This window comes from Diabrotica virgifera, chromosome 7 (assembly GCF_917563875.1).
Source record: "Diabrotica virgifera virgifera chromosome 7, PGI_DIABVI_V3a".
Taxonomy (NCBI): domain Eukaryota; kingdom Metazoa; phylum Arthropoda; class Insecta; order Coleoptera; family Chrysomelidae; genus Diabrotica; species Diabrotica virgifera.
The window spans coordinates 194067432-194094284 of record NC_065449.1 but is presented as its reverse complement, the minus strand read 5'-3'; the positions used below and the strand labels follow the sequence as shown (position 1 = coordinate 194094284).

The 26853-nt window shown below is 34.7% G+C and overlaps 1 protein-coding gene across 1 annotated transcript in view; it reads right to left on the bottom strand.

The window, feature by feature from the left end:
* Nucleotides 1–26853, bottom strand: part of LOC114329597 (uncharacterized) — a 427965-nt gene that overhangs the window by 5672 nt on the left and 395440 nt on the right. Inside the window, exons 4-6 of the mRNA XM_050656160.1 lie at nucleotides 8330–8532; nucleotides 5950–6307; nucleotides 1630–1840 (exon numbers count right to left, since the gene is read on the bottom strand). Coding sequence (XP_050512117.1) covers nucleotides 1630–1840; nucleotides 5950–6307; nucleotides 8330–8532 — 772 coding nt within the window. The remainder of the gene's footprint in view (nucleotides 1–1629; nucleotides 1841–5949; nucleotides 6308–8329; nucleotides 8533–26853) is intronic.

Here is a 26853-nt window from a genome sequence, read left to right as displayed (position 1 = left end):
GCTACTTAAAGCTAAGCCTAAACATCTACAATGTGCGATATTAAAAATAAGCTAGGTACCTATATTTTTTGAGAATTTTTTAATTTTTGCGTATTTTACAAAGAAATTGATTGTCATTAGATATTTGTATGATGTTTAAGAATATGCTCTAAAGCAGTATGCAAACATTTCTTAAATAACAAATGTCAAAAAAAACTTCCAAAATGATGATTTTATTGTAAAATTAAAAAAATAACATTGTACACTTTTTCTGTTTTGTTTATAAAAATAACACCAAAGTCGCGATTTTTTATATTCTTTATTACCAGCAACATTTTTAATTACACTCCTCATTCGATTTGGAATTAAATTGATCAAATTCTGGATGTCTTGAAGAAAAGCTCCCCATTCTTCCATGAGCGCCAACCGAAGCTGTTCACGATTTATTGGAGCAGGTATTCTGTTTCCTACTTTTCGTTTGAGTCCCATCCATGCTCAATTGGGTTCAAATCTGGGGCTTGATCTGGCCAATTAATTTTTGGCACACCGACAATTTCCAAGTATTGCATTACCATCGTGGCTACGTGTGGGTGCGCGTTGTCTTGCATGAAAATAAAGTTTTCCACAAACCCAGCAAAAGGCATTACATGTTCGTCTAGAATTTCGCTAATGTATCGGTGAGAATTCAACGCTCCTCTATCAATAAACACGACAGCAGTACGGCCTTCAAATGAAATGCCTGCCCAAAACATTACCGAACCTCCACCAAAAGCGCCAAATACGTGCTCGTCAAACATAAGCAGCATATCCTTTCCCACGTCTTCTGTACGTTTTGATGAGACCATCTGAGCCGTAAAGAACCATCCTGGACTCATCACTAAACAACATTTTTCCAAGCTTCTATCGTTTCTAGCAAACTGAAGTCGGCATTGTCAATGAGATGCTGTTAACAAAGATCAAAGATCCTGTTTTGGACAGCTGGCCCAAATTCCCTCAACCTTCTTATCGCGGTAAAAGCGCTTAATGTGAACCTGTGAGCATTTTGAAAACGGTTTTGGATTGCTCCAGCCGTAAACAACCGATTTTGCAAAAGAAGTTCGTTGTAAAGAACGGTCTTCATTGGCCGTTATGATTCTTCTAGGACCCCGATCCTGGCCGTCGTTCGTGAGATGTAGTCTCTACGAATCGTTGGTATGTTTTTTGGACCATACAACCACCGACTCCTAGCTGTCTGGCCACTTCTCTTTGGCTCATTCCATTCTCGATCAAAATAACAGTTTGAACACATCTAGCAAATCTCTCAGCTATAGTTGAGAATGAAAGCTGAATGATATGGAAGAATGAAAGAAAGTTGACAGCTAATGAAAGATTTTTGAAAAATAGAAAAGCCATACTCCAAGAAAAATGAGATACAAACAACAAGTATATTATCCGAAGTCGTCAAACTGATATCACTTCTGCAAACTTATTACCCTTAATTGACCTGTTGGCACCGTTTGGCATTGCCTAGAAGTATTTCTGCATTGTGGGAGTTCAGTTACAATAGAATGTTTGTATTTTTACTTATTATTGAAAAATTCTTATAAATTCTAGGTGGCCTCTTTTTTGATGCGTAGCGTATATTCACATAATATTCTCGTCATTACTTACCTGGACATTGCACCGAGTTTGCTGATACAACTCATGCATCTTTCTATAGGCGGGGGTCCCCAACCATCATTTGATATACTATCACCACAGCCATAATTGCTCTCCATATCGGTGTAAGGAGAATCCGCCCGTGAAATAAGGGACGACTCGCTTAATTCTAATCCTATTCCTCCTGTTGCGCGCATAGGTCCTCTACGAGGACTGTCCATCACTGAAACATGACGTTCAATTAATAACGAAATATGATATCAATATAAGATATTCAAGTATGCTTATTACATGCTATTATACTATTTTAAGCTTTTTGCCGATGACATAGTACTCATAAGCAATAATACAGGGAAACTCATCTACATATTAAAAAAGCTTAAGGGGAAAGCAACAAAATGCAAAATTTTGACGCCTGTCAAAATTTTCAATGTCTTTTAAATGTAATCATTTTTTTCGAATCCTGAGAAAACTAAAAAGTATTTTTGAAAAATTTAAACGCAGAATGAAAGACTACTTTATTACCGAGGGCCGAAAGTCCCTTAGAATGAATAAAAAGTTTAGTACCCTTAAACAAGAATATGGGAAAATCGGTTTAAATAAGAATTTAAATAAAACAAAAGTAATGACAAATCAAAATATCACAAATGACTTAGATGGACGTGTGATTAAAAGTGTGGAAGAGTATAAGTACCTAGGTCACACGATCAAACTAGGCAAATAGAATCAAACGGCAGAGATAACTAGAAGAATCCAAATGACTTAGGCAGCAGTAGGAAAACTCAGTGATGTGTTGAAAAACAAAAAGATACCAATCATTCTAAAGAAAATACAGTTGTATTCTACCAGTTATAATCTATGGAATGGATACCCTGACGCTTACAGAGTTATCAGCTAATAGTAGGGGAGCAAAGTATGCTAAATATGCAGTCACTCGAGCGTTATGGCGACCTATTGCGTTGTGAAGAGTAGGTCCTAAAAACAGAAAAAGTTAAGTAAAGTTTTCCATTTTAGTGGGCGCTTGCCATTTTTTAATTTTATTTTCTATTTCCAATATTGTTTTTTCCCGATTATAACGCCATCTATCCATAATTCGAAAAAATGTTTCGAATAAAAGTTACTTATTTTTACTTAAGTAATCCAAATCTGCAATGAAAATGGGGGCACCTATTTAAGATTTTAAAGTAACCCCCCACCCCACCTTCATGGGGGTCGTGTTTGATGCCAATGGATGGATTTTTCAAAAATATTGAATAAGTGTATTTTTCAGTTTTTCGATCTGATGTTCATTTCGCGAAATATCGCGGGATTCGTATTTAAAATATTAAATTTACCCCCCACCCCTCTCCATGGGAAGTCATGTTTGGTATCATTCGATAGATTTTTAAAAAATATTAAGCATATATTTTTTAGTTTTTCGATCTGTCATTCATTTCGCGAAATATTCTCTTTTTTCTTGTGAAGCTTTGGGACTCGCCCATTTCCTTACGCCCGGCTCAAATCGTCAGATTTTTGAAATATACACTCTTTTGCATGTACTTAACTTATCTTATCTTAATCTGACAATTTCGAGTATTTTTAAGGATATATTTTTTTTTCTCGGGTCCCCATTAACGAACTCCCCTGTGTTAAGAGCCAACATATGGTAGAGGTACATCTGCAGGGTACCAGGTTTCTCCCCATATGCTAATCTGACGCTATCGAGTAACTGCAAAAATCCCCGCTTGGGCTCCCCTACCATAATAGATTAAGAACAACACAGAGGGCCATCGAACGAGCCATGTTAGGATTATTTCTGAGAAAACATCTACGAAATAAAGAAGTTCAAAGCAGGCCAAAGTGAAAGATGTAATTGGAAGAATTACACAAATGAAATGGAACTGGGTAGGACACGTAGCACGGCAAAAAAAAAACGAAAGGTGAACGATAAACATTATACGTTGGAGTAATAGAGGAAGACCACAAAAAAGGTGGCTAGACGACACCAAAGCAAAAAGGGGGAGACACTTGCATCAAATAGCACAAAACAGAGAAGAGTGGAGATCTCATCGGGGGCCTTTATCGAGGAGTGGACGCAAACAGATAAAACTATAAATAATTTAAATAAATAATACAAATCACATTAACCAATAAACTAATTAGGATAGTTAGTAACTAGTATAATGCATTTAATCAAATGATCCTTTATATTCAAACATCTGTCTTCAGTGGAGCAGCTAGTGACAACAAGCAAGCTGAAAATATTTAACGAATCAAGTGATGTGCACAATATAAAAAGAATTCCAGAATTCTATAAGGGTGAACAATACTTCACTTGTCTTATCCATTTGACAGATACAATTGGGTTAGTTGGTTCTATAACGAAATTAACAAGAACAACAAGACCAGAGTTATAACGTCAACAGGAGAAACAGAACTCATAGAACTAAAAGGAGGAATCCGCCAAGGAGACTCGCTCAGCCCATTGTTATTCAATATGGTGATAAATCAAATAATTCACGAAGTAAGAAAACGACATGGACACCACATGGGAGCGCATAAAATCACGATACTATGCTATGCCGATGATGCTGTGCTAATTGCTGATAACGAGGATGACCTACAAAGGCAGCTCCACACTTTCAATATCACAGCAAATAAACTTAATATGAGAATATCAGTAGAAAAAACTAAATGTATAGTGATAAGTAAAGAGCCGCGTAGATGCAAGTTAGAAATAGACGGCAAAATTGTAGAGCAAGTAATGAAATTCAATTACCTAGGAGTAGAGATCACTAGTGACAGGAATATAAGAACAGATACCACAACACAAGCAACAAAAGCGGCAAGAGTAAGTGGTTGTCTCCGAGAAACCTTATGGAGAAACAAATATCTGACCACGGAAAGCAAAATAAAAGTATTCAAGACAACAGTAAGATCTATCCTAACATATGCTGCAGAGACAAGGACCGATACAAGAAAGACGAAACAACAAATCAACAATATCGAACTGAAAGTATTAAGATCAATAGCGGGCATATCATTAAGAGACAGACAAAGCAACAGAAGTATACGAGAACGATGCAAATATTCAAAATATTAACAGGTGGATAAAAACAAGAAAGAAAAACTGGAACGAACATGTAACGAACGGAACCAGATAGATTAGCGAACATCTGTAAAAACAACAAGCCGTATAGCAGAAGACCCGTTGGAAGGCCGCCGAAAAGGTGGAAAGGCAATGTACAGTCAACAAAAACTGAAACAGAATAAGAGGCAGACAAACAGGAGTAATCCTAGTCGCGCGAAAAAGAAGAAGAAGAAGAAAGAAGGTTCTTATCCTGCTTTTAATTTACTTGTGTTGTTCAACTAGATATTTTAAATAATTTTGATTATCTCCAGATGTATCTCTCTTGCGTAAAATAAGTGAATAACGTCCTTTCATTTGACCCTGTCAAATGCCTTATTAAGGTCTACAAAACATAACATTCATAAGGTCTACATAACATTTTTCTGGGTAAAATATCAAGGTCCTATGTGTAGCATAAATGGTTGAAAAATGTAAAATGCCAATACTTGTTTCTTTATGGTTTTTACGCAATTATTGCTATTTTGCAACAAGGGTGACAATTTTTAAAATATTTTACTAATCCGATATTGTAGGAAATTTAATTAAGCAACTTTTATGTCAGTGCAATTTTTCTCGGAAATGAATACTTTTAAAGTTATAATCAAAAAACCAAGAAAAAATCAAAAGTTTTCTTCATTTTTTGATATTTTGATTATTTAAAGAATATTCCGGACCTTTTTGAGTGAGAGGATAACTCAAATATTATTATATGAGTTATGTCCAAGCATTTTCTGCAAAAAAATATGAGTCACCTCTCAACATCCAAATGTACTAATATTTTTACAGATGCGCCCAGGTCTATTATTTATTATCACTTTGTTAATTTTAGTGTTGTGTTTAATAGTTTGTTTCATTTCTAGTTCTCCGGGTTCGATTTGTCTCTCTTATTGAAAAGAGGTATTGGAATGCATGATCTCCATTCTTGAGTTAGACTAGATATGTCGGTAAAAAGATTAATGTTGGAATGACCCGAGTCAGTGTCTTTTTTCTTGGAAATTTAGACAATTGAAATTAGGAAATTGGAAATTTAGACAATTATCCTTGGAAAAATAGAAAAAAGAGATATACGTATAATATCAAAATTAACATGCACATAATAAGTAAGGGATCTCTAAATTATACAGTGGTATTAGACTTTTCAGACATAGAAATCTTCACATAAATAGAGCACCCGTTACGAGGACCAGAACGATATTATAATGACGATACTTGATTTAACTTACCTGACATATTTCTTGAAACAGGCCTTCTCCTTGAAGAATGCAAATTCCCTACAGACGCCGCCTTCAAAGTGGTCGTGATCTCTTCTCCCTGATCGGTAAGTAGTACGTACAACCCTTCACCCTTTATACACCTTGAACCCCCTTCGAAGCAGAATCGCCCCTCGACTACCCCATATCTCCTTAAATTACTAATAAGCCACTGACCAGCCACTCTGGGCGGAACTCCCGTAGTTAGGCAGAATCCTCTTTCTTGAACGTGCAACCGAGCAGGACCCGGAGGCAATCTGGACTTTGGTGGTGCGGAAGACACTAGGACTAAGAAATGAGGACCGTCGTTCAAGTGGGAACTTAATTTTACCTAAAAAATACACACCATTTTAATCAGTCAGTTAAAAATTAGTCTTCTTTTTTTAACATTTAATTTTACATTCTGTTACCAAAGAGAAACACAAGAAAAAGAAATTTGCGATTAATATATAATCCTGTCAACTTAACAAAACTATTTTATTACACATTGTACATTTAAGATTGTTTGAAAGTATTCAGTAAAATTAATTGTATTAATAGAGTTTTGTGTAGTATAATATTGTGAGGAACAAAAACTGAAAAATGCATGTTATTGCATGTTTTTAAAATAAATGCTGTGAATTCCAAATGTCCCGCGATTCAGCCAAAATTCAGGCGAAAACAATCAAAGACAAAGATAGTAAAATTTAACATTCCACAAATTACTAAACCCGATTATAAAGAAAAAACAAAACAGGCTAGAGGATGCAATAAAGGAAACAGATAAATAACTAGAATGCAATTATTGAGTTAGTGAGGAAACTATTAGATGAGAATAAAAAGGAAAGTAAGGATATCAGGAAAGAGAATAATGAATATAAACTACAAATGCATGACATACAAGAAAATAAAAATCTGAAAAAGGAAATGAGATTATAAAACAAAAAATGGATCAGAAGAGCAGGATCATTTAATTTAGAAAATTTTAATAGTATCGAAAGCTAAAGGTAAACTAACAAGATATAAACAACACCAAGTATACATAGAATGTGACCTTACATTAAAAGAGATAAAAATACAAAAAAATAGGAAGATAGCCATATACGAAAGACGAATGGAAAAATTACACAAAACGAAGAAGCGAAAAAAACTATAGAAATGGAACCAAAAAACAAACCAGTTAAAAAAGGCTACAAATAATGAAGTACCAGCTAGTTCAAAAAACTAGTGGAAGGAAATACGTGGACAGAACATGAAATGGAAAAAGCACAGAATGAGGGCATGGGTAAATATAAAGAGTAAAAACAGACAAAAAGAAACTGCATTTAAAGGGCAGCATAGAGACAAACGAGGAAAAGGTCATTTTAAAAATGGCAACATGGAATTAAGAGACATAAAGGGTGAAGAAATAGAATTGAGAAAAGAAATAATAGATAAGAAGATTGGGAAGAGACATGGAGGAGTTAGAAAAGAAATTAAACAAAGAAGGGAAAATGAAAGTAATAGTAGAAGAATAATGGAGAAATTCAGAAATGTGATAACTACAGCAAAATGATTACGTTAGTGCGTCTTACCTCAATAAATACTAGAAAAGAGAAAGAAAAATCGAAAGAAACGAAAAGACGAAATTGTAAAAAGAATATATCCAAGACAAACGCAACAAAATATTAAACATACAAAATATAAAAAATTAAAGTTAATGAAATATACTAGGGATGGAAAAAACCTACCGGTTATAACCTAAAACCGGTTTTTTTCCTTTCCGGAAAGAAATAAGAAACAGACTTAAAATGAAACCGTTGCTTGACACAGTAAAGAAACAAAATTAGTACGGTTAGGACATATACCACAGATGGACAGTAACACGCATGTGAAAAGAGTGTGGGAAGCTAAATTAACAGGGAAAAAGAGAAGGGGAAGACCAATAATAGAACTCAACAACGACATAGCAGATGTATTATAAAATAAAGGTAAATATTGACAAGAAACAACACAAATCGCGAAGAACCGAAAAAAATGGATAAAATTCATCAAAAGCTAGACGCACGATCCCTCTACACACAACAGTTTAGTGAACGATTATCCTTTTTAGTTTTGGTCTGCCTTTATAGCATTTATGCATTTTATATTAGTTGTATATTTAAGAATATCACAGGTACAAAATATGAAAGAAAACAATTGCCAACGCATTTTTGCTTTAAATGAAGTTTTCATGAAATCCTTATAGTCAAATTTCACATTATGATCGCTATATAAGTGTTAAATTATACACAGATTGATATGTTCAACCAATTATCTTTCAAAAATACTACTCTAAAACGATATCTGAGTTAAAATTAAAAGTGTATTTTTTTACATGTTTTTAACTTCTTACCTGCCATTGCATAAGCCTTTCCCGATTGTCAAATGCTAGAACAACGACGACATCTTGACATAATATAGCTACCGTATTTGATTCCTTATCTAAAGTAAAACCAGTCTCCAATCCCAGAAAATGTTCCAGCGAAAGGGAAGCTTTGGTTTGGCCCTGTTTGTATCTGTCTTTGGAGTCTCTGTACAGCTGCAGGTGTAAACAGTCTGAAAACAAAACAAAAATAAAAATTAGTTAATGTATAATATATGTTTGTGTATCTATTTTTCACATTAAACACAAAAAAATTGAAAATAGCGGGCTAAGGGAGGAAGGGAACTGTATATTGAATTATTTTTTACATTTGTCCTTGTCCAAGTAATACAGATCATAATCGCAATTAGTGTCAGAACTAGTTTTCTCGCTGAACTCAATGATATTTTCTTCTGTGCTTTCTTCTTCACTGAAGAAGAAAACTGAGATATTAGTGGAATTTCCCTCCATTAATATCTCATTTTCATTCTAAAAGCTAATCTAGAAGTCAGTTTGGCAGTTCTTTCTTTTCTTTATCTTCGTTTGTCACTTCCAAATAGTGTAAGGCAGCGTTTAGACACCGCGATAACTCCGAGCAATTTATCGGTATCGCTTGAGTTGTTTCCATTTATCGTTGTGTGTAAACGGTACATCGCAGCGATTTATCGGAATTGGATTTGGATTGGAGTTGGTATCGAATTGCATCAATTTATTGTAACTATCGAGTAACTATAGAAAACAAACGTTTTCAGTGTTTTATTGTTAGAACTATCGAGTTGTTTCAGTTGATATTGAATCGCGACAATAAATCGCAGCGTCTAAACAGCTTTAAAAAAATCAATAAATCGTAGCAATTTATCGTCACAATAAATTGCTCTCATTTATCGCGGCGTCCAAACGCCACTTAAGTTATAATCTATATCTTAATGGAAATAAATCTAAAGATTCTGATTGCAAATAGATAAAAATATTTATAGAAATTTCAATTTAGGTAGAAGTTACAAATAACGTAATAGGCACTATTCACTTAGGTCTACATTACTCAGATAAAACCACTATCACTTTTAGCCCAATAAATGACCGTTTTGGAGTGTAATTTTCAGGGGCAACTCCGAATTGCATGAAAATTTGGATTTAGGTTCCACTTACCCTCCACTTCAAAGTTGAATTTGTGCCGTTGGTTGCTTTTACTTGGAGGGTGACAGTCACCACTTCTCGGGGGGTGAAAAACGCGTGTTTAAAATAAGCCCGAAAATGAATAAATTGACAGATTATAAGCAACTTTCGTTCTATAAGGTTTTTTACGTAAGTCAATACTTTTCGAGTTATTCGCAATTTAATACTTTTCGCGAGTCAATACTTTTCGACAAATGAACTACGTTTTCAGACAGTTTTTCGAAAATAACTCAAAAAGTAAATATTTAATCGAAAAAAATGTTCTTAGCAAAAGTGTAGCATATAAAAAAACGAAAAAAATGGAGTATCAGTAAAGTCTCTAAATTGAGTAAAAGCAAAGTTGTAGCTCATGAAAAATACGTTCTTATTCGTCTAATTCCAAATTGAATAATTCAACGCGAATTCATAAAAAAATTAAGCACTTTCGGGAAAAGTTTATTAACATTTTTAAAGTATCTAAAAAAAGCATTATATTTGTTTTTAACAAAAGTTTCTAGCATCAAAAATAAACGAGTTACACTGAAAAAAAAAGTTGGCCCCTTTTTTTGGTAAAAAAACGTGAAAACCTCCCTCTATTTAGCACCCTAAATAAAATTAATCGTTACCGCCTTACCATTTATTTTAACTGCATATGTATTGTTTATACGATCTGTAAGTTTGATTGGTTTGAAGTGCTTATTCCGATGGGTGAGTTGCGGAATTTAATTAAAATAAATGTAATAAAAATAAATAAACAACGAACGGTATTAATATTCTATTTATTGTGTGTAAACAAGCAGTGCGTTGTTGACCTACATAATATCGACGCTCGAAGGGTGTGCCTTATGCAGACGCTGGTAGAAAACTGACTGGCTCGAAGCGAACCTCAACTGTTATGTCAAATGATCTGCGGTTTCTTAGAGAAAACAAAGACAGCCATAAATCGACAAGCTTTATGGATTTCAAGAATTTTTGACATTAGGCGGCTGGGACATCGTAATCAATTAAGAAATGTTTCTTTGAAAGAAACATTAATCTTATACAATGTGTTCAACGTTTCGTTTAACATCTGCCCTGTATTTACATGTGAATTTTATCATTTCGTTTTGCGAAAGGTTATTAAAAAATAAGAATTAAAATTAGTAGAAAATAGTAATTACAGCGTAATGCTATATACCCCCCTTCGAGTACGAAGACGATAAATAATACATAATATATACAAATTATAATGACAATTGAAAATAGAAAAAAAAATAATGCAAAGTTTATACAAGGAGAAAGAAAAAAAATCACTCGATTCACTTTGAACTAACACTTTCTTGGTAAGTTCCAGTAAATCTTGCTTTCCTCTTCGGTCTGTTGTTGTTTGTTTTGCTGGTCATTTCTTTTGTTTCGTGATGGGTAGAGTTGTGAAGTTCGTAAGCAGGTTTCAATCTGTCTATGGAAATTGTTGATTCCTTCCCGTTTACCCGGACGACAGAAGTCTTGTCACCTCGCTTAACAACTGGAAAAGGACCGTGATATGGGTTTTCTAAGCTGCTTTTGATTGTATCACGGCGGATGAAAACGTGAGAGGTGGTTTTCATGTCTTTGAAAATGAAGGTACTTTTGGATCCATGATGCGACGTTTGCGTAGGACTGAGGTTTTCGAAATGGTTTCGAAGCATTTTTAGATAAATGTGAGCATTGTCGTCGGTGTTTCTTTGTGACGAAAACAATAGTTCACCTGGCAAACACAATGGTTCTCCGTACACGAGTTCGGCGGCTGAAGTACCTAAATCTTCTCTCCACGCTGCTCGTATGCCCAGTAACACTGCAGGTAGGCTTTCGGTCCATCGGATGTTTTCATGACATCGAATTGCTGCTTTTAACTGTCGATGAAAACTTTCTACCATACCATTTGCTTGCGGATGATAGGCGGTTGTCCTTAAATGGGAAGTTCCAGTTAATTTGCATAATGACTTGAAGAAAAGATGCGATTCGAATTGTCGGCCTTGATCTGTTGTGATGCGCTTGGGAGTGCCGAAACGAGCTATCCAACCAGAAAAAAATGTTCTGGCTACTGTGTCTGCTTCTTGATTAGGCATCGGGAAAGCTTCTGGCCAACGTGTGAAACGATCGACACATGTTAAACAATATCTGTTTCCTTCTGAACTCGGCATCACTATAATGTCTATGTGGACATGTTCGAATCGGCTGGAAGGTGGTAAATAACTTCCACTAGGTGAAACAATGTGGCGCGATATTTTCGCTTTTTGGCACTGTAGACACGCTCGAGTCCATTTCCTCACATCTGATTTAATGGATGGCCAAACATATCGCTGTGTGATCATCTTCACAGAACTGTTCATTCCGGGATGTGCTAGGTTATGCATGGTGCGAAAAATTGCCATTCGAAGTGGTTTCGGTACAAATGGTCTGGCTGTAGATGTTGATATGTCGCAGTACAAACTCACGTTTTGCTGGGAAAAACGTATTTTCTTCATTTGTAATGATGTTTTCTCACTTAAAAAAGTTTGCAGTTCTGAATCAGTGTCTTGTGCGAGAGCTAAGTCAGTGATGTCGATATCTTTCTTGATGCTATCGACTCGAGATAGTGCGTCTGCCACAATATTTGTTGAACCAGAAATGTGCTGAATGTTAGTGCAAAACTGTCCTATATAGTCTAAATATCTAAACTGTCTAGGACTACATTTATCTAGCTTCTGAGTAAAAGCGAAGGTGATTGGTTTCTGGTCTGTGTATATCGTTATGTCCTTGCCTTCGATCATATGTCTGAAGTGTTTTATGGCCAGATATATAGCTAATAGTTATCTGTCGTATGCACTATATTTCTTTTCGCTAGGTGAGAATTTCTTAGAAAAGAAAGCTAAAGGTTTCATACCTGTATCCGTTTTTTGTTGTAGTACAGCTCCCGCACAAAAATCAGAAGCGTCACAAGTGATGGAGATATCAACATCGTTTACAGGGTGGCTCAGTAAAGCAGCGTTAGCTAAACTGTTTTTGCAGTCGTCAAAGGCTTGGATTCGCTGTGGTGTCCATTCGATTGGTGCTTTTCCTTTGACATTACCTTTTAGGGCACCATGTAGTGGTGCTTGTAGCTCAGCTGCATTGGGTATGAACCTTCGGTAGAAGTTTAACATACCTAGCAATCTGCGTAGGTCTTTCACTGTTTTTGGCTGAGTGAAATTCTGTACAGCTGCTACTTTTTCTTGTGGAGGTGTGAGTCCTCCGTCTGATACTGTGTATCCCAAAAAGGTAATCTCGTTTTTGCCGAATTGACACTTCGCTGGATTTATCACAACGCCAAACTGCTTGAGCCTTTTGAAAATCTCTTCCAAATGCGACATATGCTGCTCTTCGGATTCTGATGGAATGAGAATGTCATCGATGTAAGCGTAGGCGAAGTCTAGACCACGTAAAATCTCGTCTATGAAACGCTGGAATGTCTGTCCTGCGTTTCGTAAACCAAAAGGCATATATAAGTATTCGTACAGCCCAAATGGTGTGGTAACGGTGGTTTTTGGTATGTCATCGGTGGCTACTGGTATCTGGTTGTATGCTCTCACTAAATCTATTGTAGAGAAAATTGTCTTACCAGCTAGCGCCTGACCAAAATCTTCGATGTGCGGAATTGGATATCGATCTGGAACTGTTTTTTGGTTGAGACGTCGATAATCTCCGCAGGGTCTCCATTCCTCACCTTTTTTCGGGACCATGTGCAGTGGAGTAGACCAGTTACTTTTCGATGGTCTTATGATGCCTAGTCGTAGAAGATTTTCGAACTCTTTTTTAGCCCATTGCAGTTTGTCAGGTGCTAATCGTCGAGGCTTCGAAAAAACGGGTGGACCTGGTGTTGTATCGATGTGGTGCTTCGTTTGATGTTGAATGTCTTTCACGATACCGGCGGGTCGCGTGATTTCCGGAAATCGTAGAGCAGTTCATGGTAACGCGACGCTTCCGCGATAGTCTTTACGCTGCCGTCGAAACACTCTTTAACGAGTCCCTTTGTTCGAAGGGTTGTCGTACTGTCTACTAAGCACTGGTTAGCAATGTCCACTAGGAGCGCGAAATGGGAAAGAAAATCGGCTCCGATAATGGGCTTTGAAATGTCCGCCACTACGAATCGCCACGTAAAATCACGCCGTAGTCCGATGTTTAATGTCAAGTTCACATAGCCGTATGTCGTGATTTTAGTGTCATTGGCCGCGTATAGTTCGTATGAAGTCTTTTCGCGTGCACCCCGTACATATTTCCGCGGGAAAACGCACAGGTCGGCACCGGTGTCGACTAAAAACTGTTTTTTTGTATCATAGTCTGTTACGAAAAGGCGGCGAGACTTTGGGTTTCGATCGGATGCCGCATTTACCGACTGCCCGCGACGTTTCCCTGGAGCTTGCACGGAGGAGAGCACTTTTGGGCCTGGTCACCAAAACGGTAGTGATACCAAGATAATATGTCACTATTATGTTCCCTACTGTAGCTACTGTCTCTAGGAAATGGTCTTCGTCTTGAGTTGCTGAAGTTGCGACGGTATGTGTTAGCTTGTGCTCGAGCGCGCGACAAGCTAGCTAGCTGGATTTTCATGTCAGCTAATTCGGCTGTCAATTTCCCGATGGCCACTGCAATCCGACCTGAAACACTATTGTTGGCACTGGTCGTCATTTTCGATGTTCACTGTATATTATTAACCGGCAAAAATGTAATATTATTAACACTAACTCTTTTTTAAATTTTCGCGGCGGTTTAAAATACTCGCGAGGGTCACCAATATTCCGATGGGTGAGTTGCGGAATTTAATTAAAATAAATGTAATAAAAATAAATAAACAACGAACGGTATTAATATTCTATTTATTGTGTGTAAACAAGCAGTGCGTTGTTGACCTACATAATATCGACGCTCGAAGGGTGTGCCTTATGCAGACGCTGGTAGAAAACTGACTGGCTCGAAGCGAACCCCCAACTGTTATGTCAAATGATCTGCGGTTTCTTAGATAAAACAAAGACAGCCATAAATCGACAAGCTTTATGGATTTCAAGAATTTTTGACATTAGGAGGCTGGGACATCGTAATCAATTAAGAAATGTTTCTTTGAAAGAAACATTTGCCCTGTATTTACATGTGAATTTTGTCATTTCGTTTTGCGAAAGGTTATTAAAAAATAAGAATTAAAATTAGTAGAAAATAGTAATTACAGCGTAATGCTATATGCTTATTTTTGAAAAAAATTGGTTTTGTAGTAAAAAAAATTTTGTAAAAATTTTTGAAAAATTTCCTTTTTTCAAGATAACTTTAAACATATTAGTGATAAGAAAAATCTTAAAGAATAAAAAAAGTAGGTTTCGCTATTATAAATATGCTAGTTTCATTTTGTTTTTCCGTAAGACAAAAATTGATTAAGACATGGCTGCTCAAAATGTTCATACACTCGTGAATAGTGATCCGTTCAAGCTTTTTCAACTATAACCCTTTCAAAAATAAGCACTTTAAACCGGTGAGACTGACAAAACATATATAAAAAATAGATAAGTAAGTAAATTGTTTGTAAAGCGGTAGCGATTAATTTCATTCGGGGAGCTAAACACGGGGAAATTTTTATGATTTTTTTACCAAAAAAAAAAGAGGGCCAACTTTATTTTGAGCGCAACTCGCTTATTTTTAACGCTGGAAACTTTTATAAACAATTAAAATAAAGCTTTTTATAAACACTTTAAAAAAGTTTTAATGGGTTTTTCCCGAAAAGTGCTTGATTTTTCGGTAATTTTACCTTGAAATATTCGATTTGGAATTAGACGAATAAGAACGTATTTTTCATGAGCTCCAACTTTGTTTTTACTCTAATGATATACTTTACTGATACACCATTTTTTTCGTTTTTTTTAAGCTACTATCCTTTTGCTAAGGATATTTTTTTCTATCAAATATTTACTTTTTGAGTTATTTGAAAAAAACCGTCTGAAAACGTAGTTTTTTGTTGAAAAATAAACATTTTCAATCGCAAATAACTTGAAAAGTTACATAAAAACCCCTATAGAACAAAAGTTGCTTATAATCCGTCAGTTTATTCATTTCCGGTCTTATCTTGAACGCACGTTTTTTCACCACCGAGAAGGGGTGACTGTCAACCCCCAAATAAAAGCAACCAACGACACATTTTCAACTTTGAAGTGGAGGATAAGTAGAACCTAAATCCAAATTTTCATGCAATTCGGAGTTGCCCCTGAAAATTACACGGTATCGTCGTATTTCATGTCCATTTACTGGGCTATTTAGGTAAACGACAAACTGGAGAAACTGCTAAAAACGAAGCCGACAATTCTAACAAATGTGTATAACTTGTTAATGTATAATATCACAAACCAGAAAAAAGTCTGCTTTGTGTACTATTATTAAAAGAATCTTGAAATCTTAACGATCAGTACAATCGTTCTAGTAAAGCCAAAAATATATTCGCCAAGAAACTGGACACAATGTTGCCATTAACTCATTATTTCACTTAACAGGACAATAAATACCAGACTCAAACAACGATCGACTCATAAAATCAACTAATGACGAAACGGCGTTATCGAAAAGGGATATAAATTGGACATAACCTATCAGAGTGTCTGTAACCGAGATTTTGAAATGTGTGGCGGATGTACAGTGCCAATAAACTTGCTTCAAACTGGACAATGGATTTATGAGTGTAGGATGTTTGGCAATGGACCTTAAATTCAGATTTATATTTAAATGCTTTTGCCAATTTTCAATTTGTCTGTACTTTGCTTTGTTTATGGGTATAATTATTGCAGCTCCAACATTTTTATAATAAACTACTATAAAATCTTATACTTTTTAAAATTTCGTGACAAATTGTAATAGGAAACAATCTCCACTTAGTATAGCGCGAATTTTCGGCAAAGTGCAAAATTGCTTACGAAAGCTGCACCTCACCTTTAACACACATTTTGATTCTTGTCGAAAGGACACTCTGATCAAGAGATATCGACTTATTACCGCCAAGTTAATAAAATTTTTATGTAAGAAATTAATTTTGCAAGCTTAACAACTGACATTCAAACCGCCGCTTCCAGTATTGTTTCTAAAAGAAGGATTTATTATTGGTAAATTTATAGCCCCCCCCCCCTTCAGCGAGAGGATTTAGGGAGAAACCCTATAGGGGCCTCCGCCAGGAGTGGTTCTATCTTCTCTTCGATAATCTAGATAAAAATTAAATGACCAGAAACAAAGACAAAGCAGACGCATTTATTTGGAAATTATGAAACTGGATCCTGTTAAAGGCCATATTTCTACAGATAAATAACTATTAAAAACTAGTCAGCAAGGATCGCGAGGAAGCTCAACAAGCACCAAAAAGATCTAGCAAGTGGATATAAGCAGCGCAGAGAGGAAAAGGTGTCTCACTTGAAGCAAGTTCTCGAAGCAAGCCCAAGACCAAGACCGCCTTTTGGTTTGCAAGACCAAGACCAAGACCAGGTATTCAAGACCAAGACCAAGACAAAGACCGAGACCGAACCTTGCAAGACTACGTAAGACCAAGACAAACCTGCAAGACTCTTGCACTTTTTTGCGAAATTGGTTTTTTATTATTCAACTTCATTTTTTTAGTTCAATAATATATACTGACATTGTAATAAACCTTAAACAATATCAATACCGTTTTCAAACGGCGACAGTTCAAGGACAATTGAAATTACTTGTAAGACAAAAAAATGTAATTATAGATAGGGTAATCCATTTAAAACAAAATGCCATTAAAAATTTTTATGTACCAGTAATTTTCGCTTTTTTGTCTAATAAAAATACTGACACTTATTTCAATTCCTTTCGCACAATCGAGGAAAATGTAAAAGTCGTTATATTTAAAATTAATACCAAAAAATATCATAATAGATTTTGAAGAGGGATTCACAATGCTGTGAAAGCATTGTGGCCTGAATAAAAAATAACTGGTTGTCGATTGTAATGTGTCAAGCTTGGTATCGCAAAATCCAAAGCTTAGGTTCAGTTTCTGAATATAATAACAAAAATTCCGATACTGGGAAATTTTTAAAATTATTTTTTGGATTAATTTTTTACAATTAACGAAAGTTTGAGGTTGAATTATTTGTGAAAATCCCGGATGACAAATAAAACTATTTAGAAGAATCTAGGTTTTCCTCAGAAAGGGCCAGTACTACAAATAGTATGTGCCGCACTTGAAATGCATGCGAATCATTTCAGTGTGTTTCAAATTCTAGTTTTTACTACCCACATCCAAATATTTTCAACTTTTTAAATGTCATAATGGGTATTCAATCCAAAAATATGTGAAAATAAAAAGTGCGAATAACTCGTGCTACGAGAACAATGTAATAAACTATTTTTAATGGGAAATAAGCCACAATTTTACCAAAAAAATTTATTTTATTAACGTTTCGAAGCCCAAATCGGGTTTCGAAGCCCAAAATAAACAAAAATGTTGTTGCTAAGTAAAAACATTCTTCTAATAATTTATTTAATCTGACTCATTTATATTGGCAATTCAGATGTATATTATACATTTTAAAGTAAAGACTTTAAAATGATATCGCCAATATTTATGTTCTTTTTATTCGAAATTGTTTGGTTCAAATTATTACTACCAAAAAAGCAAGACCAGCAAGATTCTTGCAGCAAGACCAAGACCAAGAACAAGACCGGTTAGTGCAAGACCAAGACCAAGACCAAGACTGCCTTTTAGCTGCAAGACCAAAACCAAGACCAAGACTAGCCTGGTCTTGGTTTTGTTCTTGTTTTGCTCATCACTAGCCACAACCACAGATGTAGGGTATACACGAAATATCGTTTAAGTCACAGTGAGTAAAGGCCTACGACCCTTTTTTTCTACTTAAAATATTAAATTTAGTTTAAAATTGTTTAGAGAAGTGTATTTCCTTAGATATGGTAACAGAAAACGATCATACGACCTGTAGTGATGTATGGCAGCAAAACGTGGATGATAACAAAGAAAATCGAAGAGAGACTACGTGTTTGGGAAAGAAAAATCCTAAGGAAGATCTTTGGACCTATGCTTCATGAAGCAGCAGGACCGTAAAGGATAAGAACTAACATAGAGTTCGAATAACTAGACCCAGACGCCAACATAATAAAAGAAATAAAGGCTAGGACACTCCAATGGGCAGGACACGTCTTAGTATGGTATAACTAGACCAAAACCCAGACATCCATAGTGAAAGTTATCCTCCAACACCAAATTTTTCTATATGGTCCATATAATGTTCAGAAAAAAGTCACACCATTTTGAGCGTCGGGTTTGGGGTGGGGGAAGAGGGGGAGAAATTGGTAAATTCGTAGTTTTTTACGTTTTTCGTCAATATTTCTAAAACTATGCAGTTTGGCATGAACAACCGTCTATACAAAAACATTCTACATAAAATTTGAAATAAAAAAGGTCCTATGCATAATCCTTCTAAAATGAACGGTTCCAAAGTTACGGAGATAGTATATTTAATTGGTCCAAAAAAGGCCTAACCCAGACATCGAAAGTAAAAGTTTTCCTCCAACACAAAATTGTTCTATATAGTCCACATATTGTTTAGTATAAAGTTACAACAATTTGAGCATCCGGTTTGGGGGGGGGGGGGGGAGATGGGAGAGAAGTCGGTAAATTAGTAGTTGTTTTTTTACATTTTTCGTCAATATTTTTAAAACTATGCTTTAGCGTAAATTATGTTCCATACTTAAATTTTCTACATAAGATTTAGAACAAAAAAGGTTCAATACATAATTGTTATAAAATCAACGGTTCCAGAGTTTCGGAGGATGAAAAGTAGAGGTTTTCGATACTTTTTATATTTTTTGGGCAATTTATAATAATATTACTGATGAAAGAAATTTTTTTGTAAATAAAATTTGATATTTCAGTGGCCGATGGTATGTTAGTGATAAGTTCTTAAAGAAACGTCAACCTCACCACCCAAAATAATCATCAATTGGCCAAATATTATAAAAAGTATCGAAAACCTCCACTTTTCACCCTCCGTAACTCTGGAACCGTTGATTTTATAACAATTATGTATAGGACCTTTTTTGTTTTAAATTTTATGTAGAACATTTTTGTATAGAACATTGTTTACGCTAAAGCATAGTTTCAGAACTATTGACGAAAAACTTAAAAAAAACTACTAATTTACCGCCTTCTCTCCCATCTCCCCCCCAAACCGGACGTTCAAAATCCGTGGCAGGAGTGAATATGTTGACATGTTTAAAAACACAGTTTTTCAGGGCATTGATTTTAATTTTTGACAATTAGGTGTAAAAAAGATTATTAACTTTTTTTTAGTTTAGTGTCGCAAATATAAGTAATGTTAGTCGATTTTTCCAAATCTGGAAAAAAAGTGGCATTTACTTTGGTTATTTTTACAGAAATCGGACTTTTCACATTGTTCACCTAGTGCTTGTCAACTTATTCACCATAAACAACTTAATCTGATTCAAATAAATCTGATGAAATAGAGTAACTTTACAGCCAAATAAAACATGACCTTCAGTTTGGAATATTTATTTCAGAAACTAACAGGAACGAAACTTAAATAGATTGTAATTACAATAAAAAAAGAGTCTTCTTTGTCAAATACAAATAAAATTAAAAACAATAATCGTTTTTGTTATTATTTAATGCTCTCTTCATCTGCATTGTCATTACCGACAGCATGTGGATCTCTTTTGTCAATATCGAGATCTGTTAATTTGGTTCCAGTTGTTTTTATATTTGAATAGAAGTCGTGGAACAAAGGATCTATAAGATACAAAATATCCAGATCTTTTTTCTTTTCTTTGCTTATTGGTAAAGGTTCTTTCGTTATTTCGTTTAAGTGAAAGGAGTGTGTAGGTTTTCCTCTTTTTTGAAAATAAGGCAATTATAGGGGGTTTTATCTTCGATATTATCTTTAAAATGAATTTCGCCAACAGATTTTTGATACTGCATTTAACTAGTTGCCATAAAAACATCCTTTTTTCTAATTGTGAAAGGTCCTTTTCTTAAGCCAAGCTCATCAAAGTTATAAAAATCGTTTAAACTCATATGAAGAACTTTAAATGGGTTTTTTATCTTGCATGATCTAACCCAGGGGTGGGCAAACTTTTTGTGGTAAGGGCCACAAAAAGTTTTTGTTCTATTACTGAGGGCCAAAACATTTGTTACCTACGTTAAAATTTTGAAATGTTATACTTTTTTTTACTATAAATTCTAATTTTGTTTAAATGACGTTCGCAGTGATTTGGGCATGCTATCTCCCCCCCCCCCCATCTATTTTTCTTTCACTTTGCTATTATGTAGTTACTTATATATTTGAAAAGAAATTCCGTGCTTATATAGAAGCAAACGTCATACATTGGTGTCACATTTAAGATGAAGACACCCCTATATTTCAGCTATCAAAATTTAAATTTTAAACGCGGCCTACTGCGAATCCACAAACATGGTGAATTTTCGATATTTTGCTTCGCAAAATGTCGGAGAGATGTCGAAAAAAGTTATTTGGAAAAGTTGTTTCAAATATTATATACCTAATTGCATACCTAATTTCATGACCAAATTCGCACTTTTAGTTTTTTCAGTATTTGCACTCAAGATCCTAACAGTTAAGTTTGGCTGGCCCGAGATGTATCTCGGGACAGCCAATTGTAGGTTTTAGGATCCTAACTACAAATACTGACAAAACTAAAAGGAAATTTATCATGAATTTTGGTATGTGGGGTTACAATCATATTTCCATATTTGGAACAACTTTTCCAAATAACTTTTTCTGATATCTCTAACGCTAAGCAAAATATCGAAAATTTACCCTGTTTGTGGATTCGCAGGAGGCCACGTTTAAATTTTAAATTTCAGTTGACTATCTTAAAAATTGTGAAACATCAATCTGTATGACTGCAAAATTTCAAATCTGTATTTATTTTGATAGCTGAAATATAGTGGTGTCTTCATTTAAAATGCGACACACTGTATACATAAAAATAAACAACGATATAGGTAGGTTTGAAAAAATCTTAGATCCCCTTCGTTGTTTTTGCTTTCTTTGAAAGAATTAAATAATAAACAAATATTTATGAAACATATTATTTATTATTTACAAACTTTCAATAATTATTATTAAAGTTTGCAAATGTTGTTCTACATAAAGATTTGTAAAATGCTAAAATATCTTCTTTTTTTACATATGTATCTTCCTTGTCAACTGGCACGGAATCAATTTGAACTGAAAAATGATTTCTGACCGTGACCAATTCTTTGGGGACCGTGGCAAATTACAAGTTCTTCTTTGTAAACTTTTAACTTATTTTCTGGTACCTACATTATTTAATGATTGAAAATGAACTAATTATTTTTTTTTCACTGTTATAGTTATGATCAATGAATAGTTTGAGTTTCATTTTAAAAGAATTTATCTGGTATCATATTATGCGCGTATAAATTTTTGCCCTGCAATGCTATGCTTAAAATATTTAAATGTCCAGTGTAAATGCAAAATCACATTGATATTTAAAACTTAGTAAATTTACAAATTAAAAAATATGATTGTGAATATGATTGTGATAGAAGACATCAGTAGTTTTGGTTCTAACTGTCCCAAAATGCTACGAATTCACGATGATTTAATTCTCGTGAACGAATAAAATTGAAAAAAAAATTAACAATATTAGTTACAATTGAAATAACGTTGTCTACTTGCAAAATATTTGTGCACAATACCTGCTGATGAAGCAGTGAAAAATAATAAATCATGTTCTGAAAATTGTTAATGAACGTAATATTTAAGTTTTCTCGTACTAGTTGGTTAAGGAGTAATTTATAATTTTCCAAATATTTTCTGACTACTTCAAAAATATCCTTTCCAGTTGTTAGACATTTCATGAATTGATTCCATTGCTAATGGTTCTTCATAAATATTAAAATCGGTATTAGTTGCTCGAATAAATATTAGTAAGTGAGCTGTGTCAGTTCTATCAACACTTTCAATCAATGCAATTGAATACCACATCAATTTACCTTCTAAAATGGATATAGTTGTTTTTGTACATTATTATTCATCACTTCAAGTCTTCAGAACGATAGTTCTTCGTGATAAAATTCGTGATCTTCTTTTGGACATAAAATTCCACTTGCTTCAACTAAACGATCTTTTATACATTTGCTATCTGAGAACGGTTTGTTCACATTAATTAATTTTTGGGTAATTAGAAAATTTACTTTTACGGTATCTTCGAATTCCTTTATTTTGTTTTAAGAAAACATTTTATTCCAGTGACAAATTTTTTAATAATGATTCAAAACTGTATCGGAAACCCAAATAATTGACCGCGTTAAGTTGAAAATTTGTGGAACAATCATTCTTTAAATGAAAATAATTCACTTTTTTCCGAGGGCCACAAAAAAATGTCCAAAGGGCCGCATGCGGCCCGCGGGCCGCACTTTGCCCACCCCTGATCTAACCAGTTGAATAATGAAGATGGTTCATTTGTTTTTTTTAGTTCTCTCAATAAGAGCGTGATCAGAGTCACATTCCATGTGACTATGACCACTAAGGAGAAATTTATGATTATAATTTCTAAAGTTGGGTGCATATCTAATAAAAATGTAAACATCGTTGCCACGATGTTATTTTATTCTACCCACCGCAAGTATCTGGAAAGAATGTAACTTCTTTGACAATTAGTGGAAGATAATTTAAACAAAATTGCCACAGACAGCATGCGATTTGATTTGCACCACCTGCTCCAATTGTCTCATCCCACATGTAACACACAGCTTCATCCGTTGCCAAGTCGTGAATTGTTAAATTAAAGATCCAAAGCTGCCTCTTGTAAAAGGCATTTAAGGTTTGTAAAAGTTGTGTGGGTAGAAACTGTTGGAGGTCAAACAGACAAGCCCGAAACGAGGAATCTTCTTGAGCTCTTGCTTTACTGGCGCGTTTTGCAGAATATGCCTTTTCAGTCTGCAAATGATGCTCAGCTAATTGAATTTTTAAATCTCCATTTTCCTCAGCTAACTTCATCTGCATCGTTATCGTATCACACGTATGACAAGTGTCTTTTAATGGTTTTTTAAAAGATAGTGTTCAGTCGTGAAAACAGTTTGAGTACAGTTTTAAAGAAACCAGCTGTAAGTATGTTTCTTTATACAGTCGAAACTGCTTAATGGAATAGCCTTCGTGCCAAGCAAAAGTATTCTTATAACCGAGAAAGGTTTCGGGACCGGGATCGTAAATTTCTATTCCTTTAAGTCTATATTCAATCAACGCTATAACCATAAAATACGACATACATTTTCCACTAAGAATAAGATTTTCCACTTCCAGAAATTCCTCATCGTTACTTGGTACACAACCTTCTTTGGCATTTTTGTGCAATTCTCTTAAAAATTGTACCTGCTTCGCCATCGTAACAGAGGTAACTGATGTTATCAACATTAACATGTGTGATTAACTGAACAACTGAACAGCGTCAGCAGCCAACAGAAAACCGTTTAACTGTATGTACATCACGTGACCCACGCATCCCAATATTGAAGGCGGGAAATGTACACATCGTGCATCTCATTTTATCAACTTAAGATCATATTGTACCCAAAATGACAGGTCAAGATATCAAAATACATAATAGTCAGAAAAGGGACGTCAAGTTTCACGTAACTAGTTGTCAATTTATTATTACAAAAAGAGGAGCAGGAATAACTGGATAAGTCGGGGTGTCGTATTATATATTGTCACATTCTAACAATGGTAACATCACAAAATGAGTTATAAAAATACGCAAAGGAATCTAAAGTAAAGATTATGTCAACAAATTGACTGATCAAATTTAAATTGTGTTTTATCAATTTGATATCTTTAGATATTAGATATATCGCGGCTTTCAACACGAGTTTAAACGTTATTAATGTGATTTCTTAAGATATTCACTTATTCACCGCATAAATTCATTAACAAACAATCTATTGTAACAAATATCAGAAAAATGCAATATTTCGACTTGTCAAGTTATTCACGCCAGCCACGAAAATGATGTAACTTTTTACTGAACAATATGTGGACCATATAGAACAATTTGGTGTTGAAGGAACACATTTACTTTTGATGTCTGAGTTAGGCGTTTTTTGGACCAATTACACTATACTACCTCCGTAACTTTGAAACCGTTCATTTTAGAAGGATTGTGCATAGGACCTTTTTTATTTCAAATTTAATGTAGTACATTTTTGTATAGAAGGCTGTTCATGCGAAACCGCATAGTTTTAGAAATATTGACGAAAAACGTAAAAAAATACGAATTTGCCGATTTCTCCCCCTCCCCCCCCCCCAAACCCGACGCTCAAAATGGTGTGACTTTTTTATGAACATTATATGGAACATATAGAACAATTTGGTGTTGGAGGATAACTTTCACTTTGGATGTCTTTATACCATTATTTCAGGGGCGTCATTTGATAGGGTCGGGGGGGGGGGGGGCATTTGCCTCCCTGATCCTGAAAATGACTGAAATTTACAAAAAATAGATCAATTTTATATTATGTTTGTATATATAATGTATTGTATACAGGGTGTTTGGTAAATAATGGGCCATAGCTTAACCTCAGGTTCCTGAGGTTAAAATAGGCCGATTTAAGCTAACTTACCTTAGTACAAAGTTTATAATAACCGAGATACAGGGTGTCAAAGTTTAAGTTTTTTTTTTATTTATTATTGAATATTTCCTGACAGGTATGAGATAACAACATGAAATTTGGTATGTGGGGTTTTTTTGGGTCAAAAAACTAAATACCCTACCAAAAATTATGTATTGCCCAGAGGGCGCCACATACGCCTTTCAGCATTCATTTATTACGTTCAATTTTTTTTATCCCTCACTCTGTATAATTTTGACATTAAAATTTTTATTCTCCTATTAGTGTTACTTAAAAAAGGTATACTTCTTTCATCTCCCTAAACTCAACCGTTTTCGAGATAAACGCATTTTAAATCTGCGATACACCATCATTTTTAGCATAATATCATTGTAGTTACACCCGAAAAATAACGAAAAATAAACCATAAAATTATCAAAAAATGTATCGCAAATTTCTTCAAATGGAATTTGCGATGCAATGACATAAATTTGAGAACTGGCACAAATATTATGGTTTTAAGTTATTTTTCGGGTGGAACTACAATGATATTATGCTAAAAATGATGGTGTATCACAGATTTAAAATGCGTTTATCTCGAAAACGGTTGAGTTTAAGGAGATGAAAAAAGTATACCTTTTTTAAGTAAAACTAATAGGAGAATAAAAATTTTAATGTCAAAATTATACAGAGTGAGGGATAAAAAAATTGAACGTAATAAATGAGTGCTGAAAGGCGTATGTGGCGCCCTCTGGGCAATACATCATTTTTGGTAGGGAATTTAGTTTTCTCGACCCAAAAAACTCACACATACCAAATTTCATGTTATCTCATACCTGTCAGGAAATATTCAATAATAAATAAAAAAAAGTTTAACTTTGACACCCTGTATCTCGGTTATTATAAACTTTGTACTAAGGTAAGTTAGCTTAAATCGGCCTATTTTAACCTCAGGAACCTGAGGTTAAGCTATGGCCCATTCTTTACCAAACACCCTGTATATAATGCTTGCCCCCCCCCCCTCCAAAATTTCAAATGACGCTCCTGCATTATTTGGATCAATTTTATCATACTATCTGACACACATTCTGACGAAAAAATAGTGAGGCTGGTATGGGGAAGAATTCCAACTGGAAGAAGACCACGTGGACACCCTCGACTCCGGTAGCGAGATAATATAGCAGGAGACCTGAAAGCTATTGGCGTGGAGAACTGGATAGAGATTGCTCAAGACAAATAAAAGTGGTGGAATGTTGTCGAGTCGGCTAAAAGCCATGAAGGGTTACAACGACACGGAGTAAGTAAGTAAAGTAACAGGAAACACAAAAAATAGTGTAGAAAATAAATGTAGTAAAAACTGTTAGCTTTAGAATAAAGTTTTCAGAATAAGCATTATTTTTCTGAAAAGCACATATTTTTTTAACGTAGATTTCACAAAAAATCCTTCCGCCCTGTACATTACCTAATCCTCTTTTTCCTCCCTTATGCCATCAGTAATATACACAATAACCCATCTCCTTTAAGTCCTTTTGTTCCGCTAGAAAATCCTCTTATCTGTCAAGGGAAGACGTTAGTCTGGACACGAACATATTACAACCAATAAAGTTCGGCGGGTGGACGAAGTGTTTTGTTTTTCTTTCCCAATCACCAGCAAATGTGTTGACAAAGAGTGAAACATACTTATCAAGACGTCTACATGCATTGCATT